Genomic DNA, 21,560 nt, shown 5'->3' with positions numbered 1-21,560 from the left:
CCCCTCCTGAGGTGCCGGATGGTTTTCCAGAAGCACCTTGGTGCCGACCGAAAGTCCTTCTCCATAGCTTCTCCGAACTTCTCCCACACCCGCTGCTTTGCCTCTGACACGGCAGAAGCTGCCACCCTTCTAGTCGATACCCTGCAACTGTTTCCGGAGTCCTCCCGGATAACATAACCCGGAAGGACTCCTTCTTCAGTCGGACGGCTTCCCTGACCACCGGGGTCCACCACGGTGTTCAAGGGTTACCGCCCCTTGATGCACCTAAGACCTTGAGACCACAGCTCATCACCGCAGCTTCAGCAATAGAGGTTTTGAACATCGCCCACTCAGGTTGGATGCCCCCAACCTCCACAGGGATAGCTGAAATGCTCCGCCGGAGGTGTGAGTTAAAGATCCCCAGGACAGGGGCTTCCTCCAGACGTTCCCAGTTCACCCGCACTACCCGTTTGGGTTTACCAGGTCTGTCCAGAGTCTTCCCCCACCCCTTGATCCAACTCACCACCAGATGGTGATCAGTCGACAGCTCCGCCCCTCTCTTCACCCGAGTGTCCAAAACATGCGGCCTCAGATCAGATGATACGATTACGAAATCGATCATTAACCTTTGGCCTAGGGTGCTCTGGTACCACGTGCTCTTATGAGCATCCTTATGTTCGAACATGGTGTTTGTTATGGCCATTCCATGACTAGCACAGAAGTCCAACAACAAACGACCGTTCGGGTTTAGATCAGGGAGGCCCTTCCTCCCAATCACACCTCTCCAGGTGTCTCCATCGTTTCCCACGTGTGCGTTGAAGTCTCCCAGCAGGACTATGGAGTCCCCTACTGGAGCCCCCTGCAGGGCTCCATTCAGGGTCTCCAAGAAGGCCGAATATTCAGAACTGCGGTTTGGGGCATAGGCACAAACAACAGTCAGAGTTTTCCCCCCCATAACCCGAAGGCGTAGGGAGGCGTCCACCGGGATAAACTCCAACCTAGCAGCGCTCAGCTAGTGAGTATCCCCACCCCGGCCCGACGCCTCACATCTTGGGCAACTCCTGGAGAAGAATAGAGTCCAACCCCTATCCAGGAGTACGGTTCCAGAGCCAAGACTGTGCGTGGAGGTAAGCCCCACCAGATCCAACTGGTAGCGATCCACCTCCCGCACTAGTTCCGGCTCCTTCCCCCACAGAGAGGTGACGTTCCACGTCCCCAGAGCCAGCCTCTGCTGCCCGGGTCTGGTCCGTCGAGGTCCCTGACCATCACTGCCACCCGTGTGACAGCGCACCCGACCCCAGCGGTTTTTCCCATGAGTGGTGGGCCCACAGGATGGATGGATGGGAGGCACCACGTAGCTTCTTCGGGCTGTGCCCGACCGGGCTCCGTGGCAAACCCGGCCACCAGGCGCTCGCTGTCGGGCCCTCCCTCTGGGCCTGGCTTCAGACGGGGGCCCCGGGCTTCCTCCGGTCAGGGTCTCTCCTTTCCTTTCCCTTTCTTTCATGAAGTCGTTTTTGAACCATTCTTAGTCTGGCCCCTCACCTGAGACCAATTTGCCTTGGGAGACCCTACCAGGAGCACTAGGCTCCAGACAACACAGCTCTCAGGTTCATAGGGACACACAAACCTCTCACGATAAGGTGATGGTTCCCATGGACAGTGATATTTAATTATGGGAGATGTGAGAAATAAATTAGATGTTGATATATTTCCTAACTTCAAAGCTGCAACTAATAATTGTTGTTTGTATTGATAACTATCTATTGATCACTATTTTCATTTTGATCAAAACACGAAGATGTTCAACACACAATGGTATAAACCTTTTGTCTCATCGTTTCACAATTCTTTAAACGTTAGCGTTCTTTAAATTGAAATGCTACAGAAGGGAAACTTTCTAGTTGAGGTGTTTTAGACGACATTCTGTCTCATCACATTTCAACGAAGATAACTGTAGATAATAATTAACAATCTGAAAATGGAAACCAAAAGCCATTATTAAACCAATAGAAGAAGATCCACAGGTCTGATCTCCACATTTGGATGAATACAGATGAAATCACTGAATCTGTGTTTAAAATTAGACTCTGACTCTTGATTTTGGCAGGCATGCGTCCAGAGCGGATGTTATGCAACAGCAAAGCAACACATTTCAGCAAGTAGGAGGTGGAAACAACACATCTTAAACAGCTGAGAAAGCAACACTTTGGCCTCATTCAGGATTCAGAGGGAAACATTTCCCACATCTTTCTTTTTTTATGAATGAAAGAATGTTATCTTACTAAAATGTTAATTTCATGGAGTGCCTAGGAAACCGAGTAGTTACAGAGCCTGTTCAATGTAACCGCAGCGTTGCGGCTTCAATTCCACCTCTGTCTACCAGGGAAAATAAATATTAATAAAAAAGAAAATAAAAGTCAATTATAGTTGCAATGCGGTTAAGGCACCATTTTATTATTTATATGGGGAATAATTATTATTATTATTATTATTATTATTATTATAATTATAATAATGATACAAAAAATAAATAACGTGATGGGGAAAAAACACTACAAAACATGTAGAAAACAAAAATAAACTTACATGCCGGGTCTAATATTTGTGTGTGTGTGTAGAGTGTGTTTAAGTCAGGTTATGGGATGCCAGACTTTACTGTTGAGCCTTATATTGGGAGCCTAATTCAACAAAACATCTTAATAACACCAATGATAAATTCACACTGAAGCCCCCATTTTCTTCGACATCCATTTCCATGCAAGTGCTCGCCTTGATCATGGCACACAGGAGAGCCGCATTAAATCCTGTTTATTGGTAAAAACCAAACGGCCTCACCCTTGAGATGAGCCTCTGTGGAGAACACGTAGGGCTCTAAAACCCGGTCTGTGACAGAAACCTCATCCCATCAGTATGAATACTAGTCACAATTCAGCAGAGACAATCTGCCAAGACAGCTGGGGGGGGAGAAGAATGTCCTCATATGAAAAGAAGTCCCTTCACTCTAACCCAACTGAGTACTAAGTTGCATGCAGTTCAGGTTCCCGGATTTTATTGTGATACTGAATCATAGCAGAACTGCCTGCCCTCTCAAAAGATTACAAAAAAAATCAATTCTATTGTAATCACACATCGTGACTGGAAGGCCTTTAATCTTTGTGTCCGTGTGTCTGTGAGTGTATCTGTGCGAGCCTGGCGTGCTCCGTTGCTCAAACTACTCGTCGCTACTCTCTCTGGACAAAGACGGACTCTTCTCGGCAGGTTTAGTGCGAGCACATGCACATGGTGTGTCGCAGGGAAGGGACGTCGGGGGAATGAAAACAAACATGAGAGGAAAGACAATTTTTAGGCTAGTGGGAATGTTTTTGTAGATGTAATTGACTGGTGAAACTCTATCTTCTACCGTAATCCCAGTGTAAGCCAAAGCTGATACTTGGCAGAAAGCTTGGGACTCGAAGTATGTTCACCCTTTGATTTTAAATTCACTTGTGTGTTTCTCTGAATGTAAATGAGTCTCATACGTTTCCTTTTTTAAATGTCCTGCTGTGAGTGATAATATAGGTTTTTCTCTTTGTTCACAGAGGTGCTGATGAACACTAAGACGGAGACTTCTGATCTCAAATGGACCGTCTTCTCACACGCCAAACCCGAGGTATGTAACCCCAGCTTCACCATGTTATCTGTATTACTAACACAGACCTTGTGGTGACTGGGGATTTTTGGCTTCCAGCTGTTCCTTTGTTACTTTGGCTATACAAGAGCTCCTTATATGGCAGGTAACTGACAGAATAAAAGAAACGTCACAGTGAATGTGCTTCCCTGGTTTCAAAGTACATTGAAAGCAGATGCTTTGAGATATCCCATCAACCTTGGAGTTGAAGTTACTGGCTGCCCACAATTTTGGATACTGCTGCCAGAAAAAGACATATTTGTAATTTGATCAACTGAGGAGTGGTTGTGAGGGTATTTTTGCCAACAGCGTCGGTGACCAAAACTGCTCAACTTGATGATTTCTCAGAAGGAAAATGGTTCCAGTGATGCTGGCGAGGAGATTTCTGGAACCAGACAGAAATACCCAACAAATGTGTCTGGGCTTTTGATTAAGATGTAACGCAAACTAGGCGGACAGTCTCTAAATAGTTTGCTCAGCCATTATCATTTGAAGCCGTTCATCAAAAGCTTTGCATTGTCAAAAACACAGCAACACTGACTTAACACTGTAGAGTATAAAACAGTGATTTAATCAGTAATGACAGGCACCAGCGGGGGAGATGTCATGAGCTGTCTGCTGCAGAATTTAAAACAGTAAATATATTGTTATTTATTTTTGAGCATTAAAGGGTTATGATACCCTCATAGTAGATATTTGTGGAAATGTTACCACCCTGTCAGGTATAAATTCTGGCTCCTCAATTCCAAAATGTCAAAATCAATGTTAAATGTTAGTTATTGAATCAACATTTTACAAGGACACGTCCAGTGTTAAACTATTTTAATGGAATCATAACTATAATTTTGTGGTTTATCAAACTTCAGTTGCAGCCTCACATCTTGTCTATATCAGCCTCCCAGTCTGTATACATCTGTATATCCAAAAATGTTTCTTTAACAATTTCTTTCAATTATTTCTGTCAAAACCAGATGAGCCTTGTGGGATTTTTGTGCATCTTCGTCAAAGAAAACATTTTGTTCACAGAAGTATGTGATGCCGAAGTCCATAGTATTTATTTTAGTTTTGAGATGAAAAGGGAAATTCTCCCCTGCGAGAGATTCAAACCTGGCTTTCAGTGCTCTGCTGCACCGTAATTCATTCAAACCAGTATTCTGCCTCACTCAACACATCATCGGCAAATGGATTTTTAAAGATTTACATATTTACATAACTGAATTTCTGAGCCGCAAGTTCAGCAAATCTGCTAAATTCTGCCCTGAGTATGTTAATGTCTTGCTTGTTTCCCGCTCTTGGTAGCATAGTGATGGTGAACATGTTTGCTGTTGACTCAGAAGTCAAACATTAAAGCCTTTTTCTGTTGCATTTGGCTCCCAAACAAATGTAGTTTTCTGTGGAGGGTTTTCACTTCATACATATTGGTGATATCCCCCCTCTGTATTCTTGTATTTCAGTCTAAAAGTGTGTTTGAAGGGTGGAATCTGTGTCTGTCTCGGATGCTGTGTTCAGCAGTGTGCTCTGTTTGACAAGTGAGACTTGTATTCCCACTTGCTGGGCTGCAGCTCGGCAGGAGGAATGATTTAACAACCCAGATTCAAATTTGGGCTGGATCTTAAATCCACAGCAGGCCAAATCTGTCCCACGGGCGTCTGACAGTTGCAGTGCAGCACAGGGCCAACCAAGAACCAAGAAAACATTATTCTGATGAATAGGACTTTAGATGTGATCGCTTTTTTAAAGACATGATTGAAAGTCTTTACAGGAGATTTACAAATGTTCACAAGTTTTCTGGGTCAAGTGTCATTTTTAACACGCAACCTTCGACAACCCTTTGTTTTCCTCTCTGCTCTCAGTGGGAGGAAGTAAGCGGTTTAGATGAGGATTATAACAGCGTGAGGACCTATCAGATCTGTCAGACTGACAGCGCCTCCAGCCATTGGCTTCGCAGCGGCTTCATCCAGCGACGGGGAGCGTCTCGGGTGTACGTGGAACTGCGATTCACCATAATGGAGTGTTCATCCAGAAGCACTCACCACCGCAGCTGTAAGGAGACCTTTAACCTGTACTACTACCAGGCAGACTCCAACGAGGCTACGTCCTCTTACCCGCCCTGGATGGAGAACCCATACACCAAGGTACGTCCACATTACTCCCCCTTTTTTACATATGAAGTTTAATAGCCATGGTTAGTATCACTGAGCCTGTGAGAACCACTGTATGATGTGTTATTCGGCTGTGGAGGGACTTTCTCCACATTTGAGAACATAGTTAATTACAGGGCTGTAACTAACGATTAATTTCAACGATTAATGCTGTTCATTTTCTTCATTAATCAAGAGTTCAGTTTTGGGGAACAAACTGCATTGACTATTTCTTTGAGCCTACAGTGATGCCTTTTAATTAGCCCGTTCTATCAGACCAGCAGTCCAGAACCTATTGACTTTTATATATGAGAAGAAAAAAAGATGTGACAAGCGACCATGAAATGTTTGGCATTTTTACCTTGAAAATGTATTGAAAAGATTATCTATAATTAATTATTCATTATGAGAACCTGGGTGACATAATCAGTGTTATCTTGGATTGAGCTTGAAACGTAACATTTTTAACCAAAAGCCTAAACATGGGCGTTTGCCAGGCAAGGAAGGCACAGTGAAAATAAATGATTTAATTATAATATTAAATAGCAAGTACTCTTATGCATTTTTAGTCCATGTTTGTGTGTTGTACTGTACGACTACTCATTTTTAGATTACCTCTACTATGCAGCTGGCTCCCATTTATTTATTTATTTATTTATTTATTATTTATTTATTTATTTATTTACACGCATCCGCTTGCCGAGACATAAACTTTGCTTTATGTATTTATTTCAGTCGACATTTAATCACTTTTATTTTGGTCCAAGTTATGTTATCGTCTCATGCGATCAACTGCTGTTTTGTAAACTCTTCTCGTCGCTGCATTCAGTTTCACAACCTGCGTGTTTGCTTATTGTTCATCTTCTGGCTTTCATTTTCCAAACGCATAGCTGATGAGTGAAGTGCTTTTCGGCATATCGTTGTCAAACCTCAGATGTTGTGGCTTCCTTGAACACACCGCCAAATAGAGGCTTTTAAAATAGTGCCTGCTCCCCGACTTCATTACTTAATAATGTAACTTTGACAGAAAAATAAAAGTGATGAAATATTCTCTGTGATAAATGACCTTTCTCCCAAGTGAGTTTCAAGTCCCTGCAAGTTGAGGTTCAAAGTGTACTGTAACAAACGAGAAACAATGGCTGCCAGGAAGGTAGGAAATCAATCTAAAATCACAGTGGTATGCTTTGGAAAAGGTTCAATAATGTAAAGCATATGTGATGCCTAGTTAATGGGCTACAATGGCTCAAACCAAAACCACCAGTCTGGTCCTTTTTTCAAACTGCATCCTGGGTTGGAATCAGGCCATTACATGAAATCTTTTCTCTTTCTTCCTGTCCTAGGTGGACACAGTGGCTGCAGACTTTCTACGGAGGAAGGGTGGGGAGCGGAAATTCAACGTGAAGACCTTAAGACTCGGGCCTCTATCTAAGAGAGGCTTCTACTTGGCCTTTCAGGCTCAGGGCGCCTGCATGGCCCTGCTGTCCGTCAGGGTGTTCTTCAAAAAGTGTCCCCCCCTGGTCAGTGCTCTTTCCTCTTTCCCCGAAACTGTTCCCCGTACTCTGGTGCAAGAGGCGCAGGGTGTGTGTGTGGAGCATGGCACCCAGCAAGGGCCCCGACCTCGGCCGCCTAAGCTCTTCTGCGGGGAAGATGGCCAGTGGGTGGGCCAGCCAACAACGTCCTGCGGCTGCCAACCAGGATATGAGCCCGCTGAAGGAAACACGAGATGCACAGGTAAGAAAGAGGCATGGTTAGGGCACTTACAAATATGTTTATAGACTACACCCGCATAGGCAGCAGAGCAGGCACCAGAGCAGGCAGCAGAGCAGGCAGACTAAACAAGCAAACAATGGTAAGATGAGGGTGGGGTTCACTGAGGATTGAAACGGTGGAAGGAAGTTAATGAGGCAAGGGAAGGGCTGTAACACGGAGTGGACAGAGAGAGGTCAGGTAGAGCTGCACTTATCTCAGAGAGGAAGAGCAGGGTCAAAGGATTACTGCTGCGACAACTCATGGTTCAGCTAAGTTAGAAGGAGCACACAGGGACTGGAGAAGTGAGGGGAGCGAGAGCGGGGGGGGGAGGGAGACGACACTCAGGGTAAAGATCATATCACTTTGAGAACATCAAAGCAAAGCAGACAAAAAAAGAAGGAAGAAGCAGGATGATTCTCTCAGGAGCTGTGCAGCAGTTCTGTCTAATGAGTCCAATTAACAAGCCTCGTGCATGATCACCCCCCATGCGCACTCTTTCTCTCACTCTCACTCTCTCACACACACACACACACACACACACACACACTGCATCACACCAACACGGTTAAATGTTGATCACTAAAACACAAGAAGAAATGGTAAAATAAATTCCAGAAAGTGTGTGCTTGCATCCCTGTGTGTTCTGAAGGTAGGATTCAGTTTGATCTCTGTGGGAGGTATAATGATTTTTCAGAACAAAAAAATAATTTCCGACATTTTGCTTCTGGTGAAGTGGGGTTGGCATTTCAAGCGCTTCATGTCACTAAAGACAGCCGTGACGAAAAAACACTCACTAGACCATAAAGGAAATTGCATTTATAGCAAGATTGAACAGTTAATTTGCTTCATAGGCCAGTCACTTCAGAAATACAATTCACATCTGCGTTTAAAATACAATTACATAAGCTGTAATGCCATTATCTACCATAAATATTATATATATTTTCTGGGTCAAACACAACCCTTTTTCGTAAAACTTATGAAGGCTGTCAAGTTGATTTACGGCTATATATTGATTATTAGATATGATTAGAATACTTAAACATGTCTTTGAAGTAAAGCTCTACAATAGGCTATAAATACCGCTACATGGGAGGGATGCATTTCCCCATGTGCCAGTATACTGTAGCTTTACGATATTATATTATACAAAAGTGTACAAAAGACAACCTGAATGTTGCCTAATAAATTTGAAGTTACGACAAAATGTTAGCAGCTGTCGACAAACTCCAAAAATGATTTAATATCAATCTTTATTTTTTTGATGTGTTTTAGTCAGAAAAAGGTCCACAACCAAATTAATCATTCTAGTTAGCACGGACTTCTGCAAGTACTAAACAGTCCTACAGCTGAAGTCATTGAAAAACACTGTTTAGTGAACAATAGTAACAGGCTGTTGCTGTAAATCAGGAAGTATCATTTGTGTTATCTTGTGGGAAATGAGCGCTGAAAAGCACCCAGTGTAGTGTCACCATCCTGTCTTGTGACAGTCACTTGAATTTGACTAATAAACAATATATTTTCACAACCTTTAACATGCATGCATCAGCTCTCAGCACATCTTTCACATTTGGGAAATTCCCGCTGCCAAAATGTCAAGTCAGACAAGATCACTTGGAGTGTGCTGACCCTTTAAAAATGCTCCACTTGATGTAAAAGTGTATTGTCTCTGACTCAGCAGCTGCATTTCAACAGCTTATTGTAAACACTACCGGTTTTGTCTGTGGCGTTACAAGGTGTCGGCTCATTATTAAATGGGTTCAGACTAGAGTAAATGATTACTGTTTTATATATCTAAATACCTTTACATTGATCTAGAACAGAGAGGAGCTGTAAATCCTCACATTTGAGAAGCTGAAACCAGAGAACGTAACGTTTTTCAAACGATTGGCAAAATTGTTGTCAATTGATTTTCTGTCAGTCAACTCATCGATCCTTTCAGCACTTCCACTGTGACTCATTCCACTGTTTCTGTACTCCTTGAATGCCACAGTGCTGTTTTTGATTGGAGAGTGAGAGTACAATAAGCGAAGACAGTTCTTTGTAAGGACTCCCACGCTTGGCCTCGTTATTCAGATAGTCAGGTAAAATCAAGGATACGCAGCAGGTCAATGTCAGACAGGTTTATACACTAAATTGACTATTACTATCAGCTTCATTACTGTGATTGTCCTCAGTTTATGGCCCTCATTACATGGTTTTGTCTGTCAATCTCCAACCATCTGGCATCTAAGTACCCTGAAAAAAACCCCCAGCAATGTATTTGCAAATTCAGTTTGACCCGAGTCTGTCTGGGACATAGTGGGTGTGAAGATTCCATGGTAATTTGCCTTCATTTGTTCTCCCCTCCTGTCCTCCCCAGCCTGTCCTGTCGGTCAGTTCAAGTCTTCCGCAGAGGGACATTGCACAGGCTGTCCGGGATTCAGCCACGCCGCCATCGGAGGGGCGCCAGTGTGTGCTTGCCGCTCTGGATACTTGCGTGCCGAGTCTGACACCCCCGACACCACGTGCACACGTAAGTACACAGAAAACAGTACTTGTGTGGAGGTGCTAAGCAACTCAAGCATCCACTCGTTTGCTTTCACTCTCTTCCTTCCCCTGCTCTTCTTCACTTTGTTTTTTACGTCTCTGGAGCTATTTCTCTTTTCCCCTGGTGTCATTTAGCCAAACTGCTCTAATCTGCTTTGTGTCCTTTGTCCCACTGCTGGCTATTGAGATGCATGTCTTTTGTGACAGGTGGTTGGGGGTAGGGTGTCCACTCCAAAGTGGAGTAGGCATTGATGGTCTCAAGTGACACCTCCAATGCAGATTCAGGAATTTCAATTCAGCCACATGTTGGATGTGTGAATGGGAGGGACTTTTTAATGAGGTGCACTCGTTTGCACTGGCCATAAAGAGGATGTGAAACAATGTGAAACTTGGTCTGTATGTTGCCAGTTCCTGTCCTCTGTAGGTGTGACATCAATGCTAGAAGGAACATCCAATTTTATTTTTCACTGATAACTTTAATTACAAAGGCTTTATCTGAATTATTAATCACTTAATTAGGCCGTTCCTATTATGTATTCTGTTATTGTGCCTGTGCAATTCTGCATATCACTTACATTTTCAATTTGTCTGCAAAATTGCAAACCAACCGTGCCATCTGTAAATCATATGGACCTTTTCCCCAGAAAATAGGCATTTTACATTACTGTGGCAGCCTTGGTGGCTTTAATAAAGTAGTTTCTGATTGTTAAGTCATAAAGTGTATCACCTCTCTATAAAAAAAAAAAAATCCCCATTCCCAAATGCTGAATTCAAAATTCATTCGCATCCAGATTGTCTAAGATGGTACCCCACTTGGGTTTCCAATGAGAGCACTATTAGCACTTAAGTTAGCTGCAGGCTCAGTGACAAAGCTCTGTCTCCTTGGCAGGAACAGAAACTCATTCACAGTGGCTGAGTGGTATTGCTGTTTAGTTATGCTTGGCTTGAGGCAATCGCTATCTTCTTACAATTTTCAGACGGTGATCATTATCATTCAGTTTTAGACAAACGTAATTGCAGCAGCTAAATCCCGCAACACATATGCTCGTGCTGTGACGCAAAGCCACTGCGGGAGCATTGTTCTGCTTCGTGACTACATGTACAGACTGAATAAAATGTCTTCAGCTCATACGGGAAAAACATAAACGAATGGTCTGTGTGGGTCATGGAAAGGTAAAGCAGCAGTGAAATGACACAGAATAGATTATATTCTGATTTGATAGAGACATTTAATACACTATGAATTGCGTCAGGACTAAGCAATGCCTTTATATTGAAACATGATTACTTTTTTGACCGAATAATGTGAGAATTTTTGTTTGATGGCCACTGGTGCTTTCTGTCACAAGAAAAGAGCAACATTGAAAATAAATAGTTTGTAATTTTTGGGAGATTCACATATTTAATTTCTTTAGAAATAAATACCACTGTCCGGTGTATGTCTGGTAAATATGAAGCTACAGCCAGCCGGGAGTTAGCTTAGCTTGGACTGTAAATGGGGAAACGGCTCGTCTTGCTCTGTATAAAGTTAAATCCACCTACCTTTATCCTTAGAGATCAACATGTTATATCTCGTTTGTTTAATCTGTACAGATAACTTTGATTTTTTTTGGTCACTGTAGGACCTCCCTCGGCTCCGCGCAGCATCGTCACCCGGATCAACGACACCACGCTCAGTCTGGAATGGAACGAGCCTCTGGACAACGGCGGCAGAACAGACCTGAGCTACGCCGTCAGGTGCTCTGTGTGCAGGACACCTAAGGGGCAGTGCCTCTCCTGCGGAGACAGTGTCAGCTACTGGCCCGAGCAGCACGGCCTGCTGGGTCGCAGGGTGGAGGTATGGGGTCTGCTGCCTCACACCACATACGCCTTCGCAATCCAGACTCTCAACGGGGTGTCACAGATCAGCGGCAAAGACCCTGCTAGTGAAAGTGTCAACATCACAACGAGCCATGGCGGTAAGAGAAGTGGAGGGGAAGAAGCAGAAAGGTATAAATAGTCCAATTTTCATTTGGTATTTATAGTTCTTCTGCCGTCTGTGCAGTGCCATCGCTCGTGTCTGTGATTCGGAAGAGTGACTCCACAGAGAGCAGTCTGACTCTGCACTGGTCAGTGTCGTCTCAGCCACACTACACCATCCTGCAGTATCAGCTACGCTACTGTGAGAAGGTGAGAGCCCCCTGACAAACATCTGTCAGCTGTCTGTTTTTATCATTTTATGTTCAGGTGTACTGCGGCTCAGGATTAGAAAACTGTAGTGCACTATAGTAGATTCTTCCCACAGTGTAAAGACATGCAGGTGAAGGGAAATAAAACCCAAATTGTCTGTGTGTCTATTGTCTAGCCAAACAATGCCTTAGATATTTGACTAAATTCTATATTGCAGTATATCAGATTAAGACATGGCCACCTCATTTCTGAGAGTAAGACTTTGTTTCAGTGTTGCATGTGACAACTGTTGATCCAGTATAAAGTACACGTGGGTGTGTACTTGACATTTCGATGGTTTAGTTCGCGTTTTTGCTCTGACCAAAACACACATCATACAGCCGAATTATATAAATCTCTAAACATATGTAACCCTCTAACATAATGGTTAACATGCTTCTGATTAAGATTGTGTAATTATCTTTCAAATGTACTGTAATTGGATTGAACAAATCAATTTGACTAAACTGTTTATCAACACTTTGCAATTATTAGGGTTATTATTGAGTATTAGGTTCAGGCATAAGGGAAAAAACTGACCCTAGCCCTCTAATACTCTTCTGTAAATTCTAAGTATAGGATATTTGAATTCCTGTAGATGACTCAGACTTTCAGTTTTTCTTTCTGTTCCCGATCTCTGTTGTTTCCTCAGTTATTCCTGTTCTACGCTCACTTCCAGTCCTGCTAACTCCCTCTGTTTTCATATGGTAGGAGCGACGTAGTGAAGATCAGTGCCACTACACAGAGAGCAACAAAAACCAGGCGGTGCTGACGGACCTCCGCAGGGCCACGCAGTACGAGGTGCAGGTTCGGGCGCGCACCATGGCCGGTTATGGCAGCTTCAGTCCTGCAGCCTTCTTCCGCACGCTGCCTGATAGTAAGTTTGCTTTGAAGAAGGAGTTTCACACTCATTACTACTTTCTCAAATGTTTCATTTTAAGTGTTTCAGATTTCTTTTAGGTCCCTGCTCAATTTCTTGTTGATTTCTTGTGTTGCTGTGCCCTTCGTATTGAGTTAGTGTCCTTGTATTGAGCCTCTTTAATATTATAAATTCCTGTCACGTTCTTTCTTTCCTTCACCTGCTTTTATTTGCTCCCAATGTAAACCTCATGATTTCTTTTTATAACACTACTCTAACTCTTTCTGTCCCCTCTCTCAGATCACGACTCTGCCGCCCAGTTCTTAGTACCTGGCATCCTTATCGCCGTTGGGATGTTGCTGCTTGTCACTTTCGTCTTAGTGGCCGCCTACTGCATACGGTGAGAACGAGGGAAAGGGAAAGAGGCAGAGAAAGACAGATTTGGAAGGGAAAAAAGCTGACAGAATAACAGGAAACGTTAAAAAAAAAAGGGGGAAATTGAAAAGTAATAACAACCGTGACCTCAATTTTACTGTTTTGCCCCACTTTGTTCTTTTGTTTATAGAATGATATCTTATCAACAGTGGATTTGCACTCTTCTACCCACACCATTTTATTCCTGTGTGAGGCAGTTCAGACACACAGCAATGCTCATGATGCCTTTTGCTTACACAGCCAAAAGTTATCCTGCTCATTAGAACACTTTCCTTTAGGCTTCATTGTTTGAACAAATAGTGTTGGATGCCATCAGAGAGAGAGAGAGAGAGAGAGAGAGTGTGTGTGTGTGTGTGTGTGTGTGTGTGTGTGTGTGTGTGTGTGTGTGTGTGTGTGTGTGTGTGATGGAGGTAGAGGGCAGGGAGAGACAGGATGCAGGCGTCCCAACCCTGTTTCCACAGGACAGACGAACAATAGCTGTGACCTTGTGACACACACACACACACATTTACACACACAAACCAGTGGCTGAGGCCCAGATCTGCCACTAACCGAGGGTGGTGCATTATTGCTATTTTAGGCTTATGAGGTGGGAGCAGGAGAGAAATGGAGGAAGGCAGGGATCTAGTAACTACAGGGTTGTTGCAGTCTTGCAAGGATGAGTTTGCGGCAGCAGAATTATAATGGAGCTGCTTGTGTCAAAGAGCAGAACAATAGGGGTTGGCTCAGGTATTCACCGTTGCCACAAGCCATCATGTGTTGTGTGATTTGAGATCGCTGAGGATTGTTTAAGGCCAACAAAAGCTTTTGCCCAACAAGGCAGTGTTTTTGCATAAAAAATGGAGGAGAGACACTTTTATCTTTGTTGGCTGGAGGGTATAGGTCTATAGCTGAACTGACCTCTGACCTGTCAGTGCATTGGGATAGCAAGATAGCAGAATATTCCAAAAGGGGATAAATAAATGATCATATTTTGCTATGCTCTCGTGCATCCTAGAATTTTTTACATCAAAAAAATATTCATACAATGTGTGACTATTTATTTTACTTTTTGGGCTAATTTTTGCTTTTAGAGTTTGTATTTTAGTCACAGAGACATCATTACTGTTATTGCACATTGTAAGACCAGTGATTTGCATAACATTTGGCTGATGAAGAACTAGGAATGCTTGCCAAAATAATACAATTTAACATCAGATAACTGCGCTGCCAATCCTAATCTTTATTTTCTTTATCCTGATCTCTTTCTACCGGCAGCAGACACAGCCGAGTAAAGGATCCAGAGCTGAGCGACAAAAACAGCCAGTACCTCGTTGGCCAAGGTAACAGATCAAGGACACGCACACTAAGCCTCAGCTGTGATTTTATAATTTGTTCAAGAAAATACATTTTTAATGTTTCCCGCCTTATTGCTGCTCATAGTACTCTAACATTTCTTCCTTTTCCTTTCCCACGACTCTGTTTGTCTTTCTCTCGCAGGGGTCAAGGTTTATATCGACCCCTTCACCTACGAGGACCCTAATGAGGCCGTGCGAGAATTTGCCAAGGAAATTGATGTTTCCTTTGTCAAGATCGAGGAGGTTATCGGCGCTGGTAAGCCCCGGCTTTATACTTTTCCCATTATTCACAATTGTGTAAACCTTGGACCTGTGGACTCACAGACTTTTGTTTTGCCTTACAAATGGTCCTCTTTCAAATGAACATTAATAAGCATATTCTGTGACATTTACAACCATTGTCTGTTTTCTTCTTTATTAGACCGCATTCAATATTGCCACGTAAATAAAGCAATTAACCTAGCAATATGTTGCCATATTACTGGCCCTTATTCAAACCAAAGGGCACCACTAGCTGCGGGCGAGCACTAGGTTTTCCGAAGACAACTGTCATCCTGCCAATGTGGTAAACACCTGTTAAAGAAAACAGACCTAATGAGTGTTTACGTGTCTGCGTGCTGCAGGGGAGTTTGGGGAAGTGTGTCGAGGGCGGCTGAAGGTCCCAGGGAAAAAAGAGAACTACGTAGCAATTAAGACGCTAAAGGGAGGCTACACTGACAAGCAGAGACGGGACTTCCTGTCTGAAGCGTCCATCATGGGTCAGTTCCAGCACCCCAACATCATCCACCTGGAGGGGATCATCACAGCCAGCTGTCCCGTCATGATCCTCACAGAGTTTATGGAGAACGGAGCTCTGGACTCTTTTCTACGAGTGAGTGTGACAAAGAAAAAGCCGCACTGAAAACACACAGCCACCCAAGTCGTTCTCCAACTGAACTGTTTTTCTCTCCTCCGTAGCTGAACGACAGCCAGTTCACTCCCATCCAGCTGGTGGGTATGCTGCGCGGCATCGCCTCCGGCATGAAGTACCTGGCAGAGATGAGCTACGTCCACCGAGACCTGGCTGCCCGCAACATCCTGATCAACAGCAACCTGGTGTGCAAGGTGTCCGACTTCGGCTTGTCGCGCTTCCTGCAGGAGAACTCGTCCGACCCGACCTACACCAGCTCTCTGGTGAGACGAAGAAACACTTCAATTTAATGTGTCTACAGTATATCCGCCTGTCAGGTGGCATTTATACATTTCTGTGTCAAGTGATATTCACAATATTAATTCAGGAAAGTAAAAAATCATGTTGTTCCTTCAGTCGAACAAAAATGTTGTTTGAGGCTTAAACAGGTGAATAAACTACAGGCTTTATTCTTTGTGGATTTCAACACAGTTTTAACTTTAAAGGGGACATATTATACTCATTTCAGGTTCATATGTGTATTTAGGGTTTATACTAGAACATGTTTACATGCTCTTATGTTCAAAACACACATTATTATACACAAGACTAATGCACATATTGTACAATATTGTACAAATGCTGATCAATTTTATTTACTCGCATGCTTTATATGTGTTAAAATATGATACCCCAGTAGAAAGAAGTTTATTATTTTTGCCACGTTAACTTGAAGTTTTGCTTTTCCCTTCCCTTGTCAGAGCCCTGTCTGCCCGTGTGTATTTGAAGTGTTGCAGTGCTGACTGTTTTTCTTTTCTGCGCAGGGAGGTAAGATCCCAATCCGCTGGACAGCACCGGAGGCGATAGCCTTCAGAAAGTTTACCTCAGCCTCAGATGTGTGGAGCTATGGCATTGTCATGTGGGAGGTCATGTCTTTTGGAGAGAGACCGTACTGGGACATGAGTAACCAGGATGTAAGTAGACAGCCATGTTGGGCCATTCTTGACGATGAGGTTTAAGGTTTTGTCAGGCACAGTGAGAAGCATTCAGAAACAAATTGTTGACTCCTTTGAGATAATCAATGAAGAGTTTGAGTCATAGCGTAACCATGAGATTGCCAAGCAACATTGTTCAGGATTGACCAACTTTTTCCTTTTGTGTGTTGTGTACTTCTTCTTTCTGTTTGTACCCTCCGTGCAACTCAAACCTTATTGAAATACCATTAAGTGAATGCATTGGTTTGAATAGTGATCATTTTGTCTCCTATCAGGTAATTAATGCCATAGAGCAGGACTACCGGCTGCCACCGCCCCCTGACTGCCCCACCCACCTACACCAGCTGATGCTGGACTGCTGGCAGAAGGACCGCTCAGCGCGCCCTCGCTTCGCAGACCTCGTCAGTGCTCTGGACAAACTGATACGCAACCCCGCATCACTGAAAATAGTGGCTCAAGAAGGAGCAGGGTGAGTGTCGATGTGTTTGGGTGATTGACAGAAAACCTGCTTGATGACTTTACAATGGCAGCAAATCTCCAGCTTGAGAAAAGGAAGCATGTCAGTCATTTCATGATGTCCCTTTCTTTAGTTTAGCGTGCCAACAGTCACAGAACAGACATTACCCCCCTGCTGCCCAATCTTATGTACCACCTTAATGTCCTGCTGGGACCTGTCGGCCACTTGCTGTGACCATTTCCCTTCCTGCACATTCTGCCTGTCAGCTGGTTGCATACAGCAGAGGACACTCCACCATGACAAATCCAATTGTTTGTCCCTGTCAGTCACTCTGCCTAAGATTATACCTTTTGCGTTTCGACTGGAATGTTGCTGCAGGATATATATAAGCTCCTCGCTGCTGTTTTGGTCACAGTGTGTGTATTGTTTCTCTACTCTGTCCCGCAGGCCGTCCTACCCCCTGCTGGACCAGCGTGCACCTTTAGCCCTCTCGTCGTGTGCTTCAGTGGGGGAATGGCTGAGGGCCATCAAGATGGAGCGATACGAAGACAGCTTCCTGCAGGCCGGCTTCAACTCAGTGGACCAGCTGGCTCAGATCACCACAGAGTCAGTTCTTATCTCCAGTTTTCGTATTCAAATGATCCTTATCTCTGGAGGAACAATTTCGATTTGCAATGCACACTTCAATGAAACAAGATTGGGGAGTTAGCCTTTTAACTTTTAGTAGTTAATCAATTAATTATTTGGTCTGTAAAATGCCAGAAAATAGTAAAAGAAAGTCCATTCCAGTTCCTCAAAGTCCAAAGTGATTTCTATAAATGTCTTGTTTTGTCAGTCCAAACCAGAAGATATTTAGTTTAATGTAATAAAAACAGAGAGAAGCAGAAAGTCTTCATATTTGAGAGGCTGAAAACGATTAATCGATAATCAAAACAGTTGGGGATTATTTTTCTGCAGATCGACTAATTGATTAGTAATTAGTAATTTTAGCAGCTTTAGTTATGACCACAATTTCCTGAAGTGCAATTTGTTTGTTTTGTAAGACTACAGAAGCCCAGAGAGCAGAAGTATGATGACCGAAATACAATTAGACTTTTTTTTCTTGTAATTATTGATTTTTCTCGTCCTGTGTTCAGGGATCTGCTGCACATGGGAGTGACTCTGGCCGGGCACCAGAGGAAAATCCTTTCCAGCATCCAGACAATGACCTTTCTGAACAAGAGCACTGCAACTGTGACCTTCTAGCTCTCCTGTCTCCTAACCTGGACGTGAACACCAGCACACGGGTGCAGCCGTGTACTGCGACCCACTTTAAACACGGACTACAAGGGAGATTGGCAGAATTTTCTAATGACCAGGGGAGAAAAAAATAGAAAAATAAAGGACTAAAAGATGTCTTTCCGCTCAGTATGAGCGAGTCGAGTCCCTGTCACCCACAGTGACGTGGGGACGAAGTTGACGTTGTGCAGACTTGACTCTGCCTCATTTTTACAGTTTGTGATCGGTGTTTTTATATCTACCTGAAGTTAGGACCCAATAAATGTGCTATACCAAGAGGGGGAGACTGATCAGAATTTACAACGTTTCTGTAGTACCATGTCATTTTGGAAAGTGGTCGACTGGTTTGTTGTCCCATGAAAATAATCACTTCACCAAAGGAGATGAAAAGAAAAGCCGGTGCCAATCCAAGGATTTCCATTTTCATATTGTGTAATTATGAATGAGAACTGCTTTCACCCCGGGTGTCTTGCATTAAGTCCATCTGGATTACATTACTACATAAACATTTCCACATCCAGACTGAACATTTTAACTGTTGGATTGTACTTCTTTGTTTCTATTTGATTTCAACATTACCTCCTCTTTACTCAGGTGTGATGTGTAATGCAAACGTTGGACAGCGCTGTACTCGTGCTAATCAGACTTCTTTCATCTTCTTCTTCTTCTTCTTCTTCATCGGCTCCACAGCGTGTGAGGAGAAGAGACATTTCAGCACTTTCGTCCTTTCAGAGCGAATCTTTAATTCCATGTGTTTCTCTTGGAGTGTGGTTGGTTATTTCTACTGCCTGTGTTTCTGCTGGCAGCTCAGTTTTATTATAGTCAGACTGAACAAGGACCAAGTGTGTACTCAGAGACCAGAGAACACTGTCAAAATGGTTTTCTTTGTAGACATTTACCAAGAAAGCTGTCTGGCCTCAAACTTGTTTTTCTTGATGTAACTGATTAATTTTGAATTCTCTTATTGTGTATTCTCCATCTTCCGGTGCCATTCAGTCGTCTGTGAGGACTTAAATGCCAATTGTATAAAGCAGAGATCTCTAATGAGTGATTCTTGATTCTTGTCTCATTAAAATGTACCTCGAAGGGTTACTTTGACATGTTGACGTTCAGTCTATGGTTTGCCTTCATGCCGGTTGTGTAGTCTGCAAATTGTGTCTACCTTTTCCCCAAAGCTACACAAAATCAGTATCTTAAAATATAGGATGGAAAACAATGTACAGCTACCAGCTAAGCTAACATGCTAGCTTGCAGCCAGCAGATCACACACACACACACACACACACACACACACACGTTTTAAGTTTAGTGTATTGTTTTTATTTCATCAGATGCTGTTTGTGTTGCTATTTTTGCTCCGAAGATACAAACAATTGTTTAACATGTATCATAGAAAACATTACACAGCTATGCTACTGTGTAGCCAGCCGTGTCTCTCGCCTTTATGGTGCAATGCTAATAATATTGTTGAGCTGATTAGCCCCCCCCCCCCCACACACACACACACACATTATTAAAAGTGCTTGTTGAAGAAGAATAACAGACTGGAGTTCAAAATGTCAAAGTATTGCTCAAAGACTTTGAATCTCCCAGGATTGTACCAGTCTTTTTGACATGAGGTTGTGCATAATTTCCTGCAGTGACTCAGAAAAATGAAGCTTAAACAGCTCTGTTGAATACAAAATGCTATGATTGCTTTTTCTAAATTGTTCTACTTTTGTGTGCCATAGATCACTTTTATAAAAAATATAAAAATGTATTCTTTATGATTTGGCTATTTTAGTTTTGCCAATTTGGGTTTTCCTCTTCCTTGGACTTTCTATTTCTATCATACGTGACAATTATCTAGGGTTTCAAGATGTTTAAAGTGCAATTTACACGCATTTAAAATCCATTAAAATATGATGAATAACATAAAAACAAGTCTGGTTAATTCACACAAACATTAGGTGGTAATGGTCACTCTGAGTTACAATGTTGGAAAAAAGTAGTGGTAGAAATAGTCGTTGATATCATAAAATCAACCACTCTTATCGCACAAAGGTAAAAACAATTGTCACGAGTCTTGAGATTCCTTTAAGGATTATGGTAAATGTGGTCTTCATATTGAAGATCTTAATAAAAAAACAACTTTGAAATAATGAATAGATAAAGTATGTTTTGATTACTGTCCTGTGTGTAGTCTAATCTGTATTCAGTATTCATAATAAAGATACACACCAGTGTTTACCATCAAGCCTCATTTTTCTGCTTATTAACGTGGCCTCTGTAGATAATCATCAGTCATTCTCACTTCCAGTGGAGCATGACAACTGCATAAATAAACGTGGACGTCATCGTACGGGCGTCAAAGAAAGACCTCACCTGAAAATGAAAATCCATATAATGTACCTGTCTGATGACTTCTGTCCCAAATTCAAAGCAAAATTGTTCAAGCTTTTTTTTTTTAAACACACTGAGGTGTCTGGATTTGCTTGAACCTTTTATTCTCTCAATTAGTTTTTTTTCAGCGCTCACAGATCTGAAGCACACAAATTGTTTCTTTCTATCTTTGGTTAGATAATTCCTCGTCTGATGTGTCTACGATCGGAGCGGAAATGTGCAAGTAAAATGTGTGATGGGGTATGTTTTCCCCTTTGTGGCTCTTGTTGCAAATATGCCTGTCATCTATCCCGTTTTGTTTTTTAAATAATGATCGAGAGAATCAGGAGACAGCGTGAGCGAGAATTGAGTTTAACTCCCCCTTTGCCTTTCCTCTTGCCTACTGTTTCTCTGGAGAGCCTTTACCCCTCGAGGGCTGGAAGCTTGTCCTCTCCTATGTTTCCCTTCCTGGTCCTCAGCCCTTTTAATCATGAAGAGATATTCTTTTCTTCTCCTGTGCCTCGGGCTGGGAGCAGCTTAGAGCGCCGCATAAGGTTAAACTCTTACGCTCTCACTCCTCCCATCTCCAAAGCTACCATAACCAGGCGAAGCTGCCAGGGCTTCAGGAAGTGTTCAGGTTCATTGATTAATGTACTTTGATTATCTCTGTGTTACT

General features: G+C 42.9%; 1 protein-coding gene across 2 annotated transcripts in view; it reads left to right on the top strand.

Moving 5' to 3' along the window:
- Positions 1–20,759, top strand: part of ephb4a (eph receptor B4a) — a 38,240-nt gene extending 17,481 nt beyond the window's left edge. The window contains exons 2-17 of one of the 2 annotated variants that reach the window (XM_029447693.1): positions 3,558–3,628; positions 5,500–5,781; positions 7,128–7,518; positions 9,899–10,051; positions 11,688–12,023; positions 12,110–12,234; positions 12,985–13,150; positions 13,433–13,532; positions 14,828–14,889; positions 15,047–15,160; positions 15,528–15,775; positions 15,862–16,077; positions 16,618–16,767; positions 17,064–17,257; positions 17,693–17,851; positions 18,382–20,759. In XM_029447693.1, coding sequence (XP_029303553.1) covers positions 3,558–3,628; positions 5,500–5,781; positions 7,128–7,518; positions 9,899–10,051; positions 11,688–12,023; positions 12,110–12,234; positions 12,985–13,150; positions 13,433–13,532; positions 14,828–14,889; positions 15,047–15,160; positions 15,528–15,775; positions 15,862–16,077; positions 16,618–16,767; positions 17,064–17,257; positions 17,693–17,851; positions 18,382–18,490 — 2,876 coding nt within the window. In that variant the 3' untranslated portion in view covers positions 18,491–20,759. Of the gene's footprint in view, positions 1–3,557; positions 3,629–5,499; positions 5,782–7,127; positions 7,519–9,898; positions 10,052–11,687; positions 12,024–12,109; positions 12,235–12,984; positions 13,151–13,432; positions 13,533–14,824; positions 14,890–15,046; positions 15,161–15,527; positions 15,776–15,861; positions 16,078–16,617; positions 16,768–17,063; positions 17,258–17,692; positions 17,852–18,381 lie in introns of both variants that reach the window. The other variant, XM_029447691.1, reaches the window with a different exon arrangement.
- The last annotated feature ends 801 nt before the right edge of the window (positions 20,760–21,560 follow it).

This window comes from Cottoperca gobio, chromosome 14 (assembly GCF_900634415.1).
Source record: "Cottoperca gobio chromosome 14, fCotGob3.1, whole genome shotgun sequence".
Taxonomy (NCBI): Eukaryota; Metazoa; Chordata; class Actinopteri; order Perciformes; family Bovichtidae; genus Cottoperca; species Cottoperca gobio.
The sequence above is the reverse complement of the archived record's forward strand: the minus strand, read 5'-3'. Positions and strand labels throughout refer to the sequence as shown.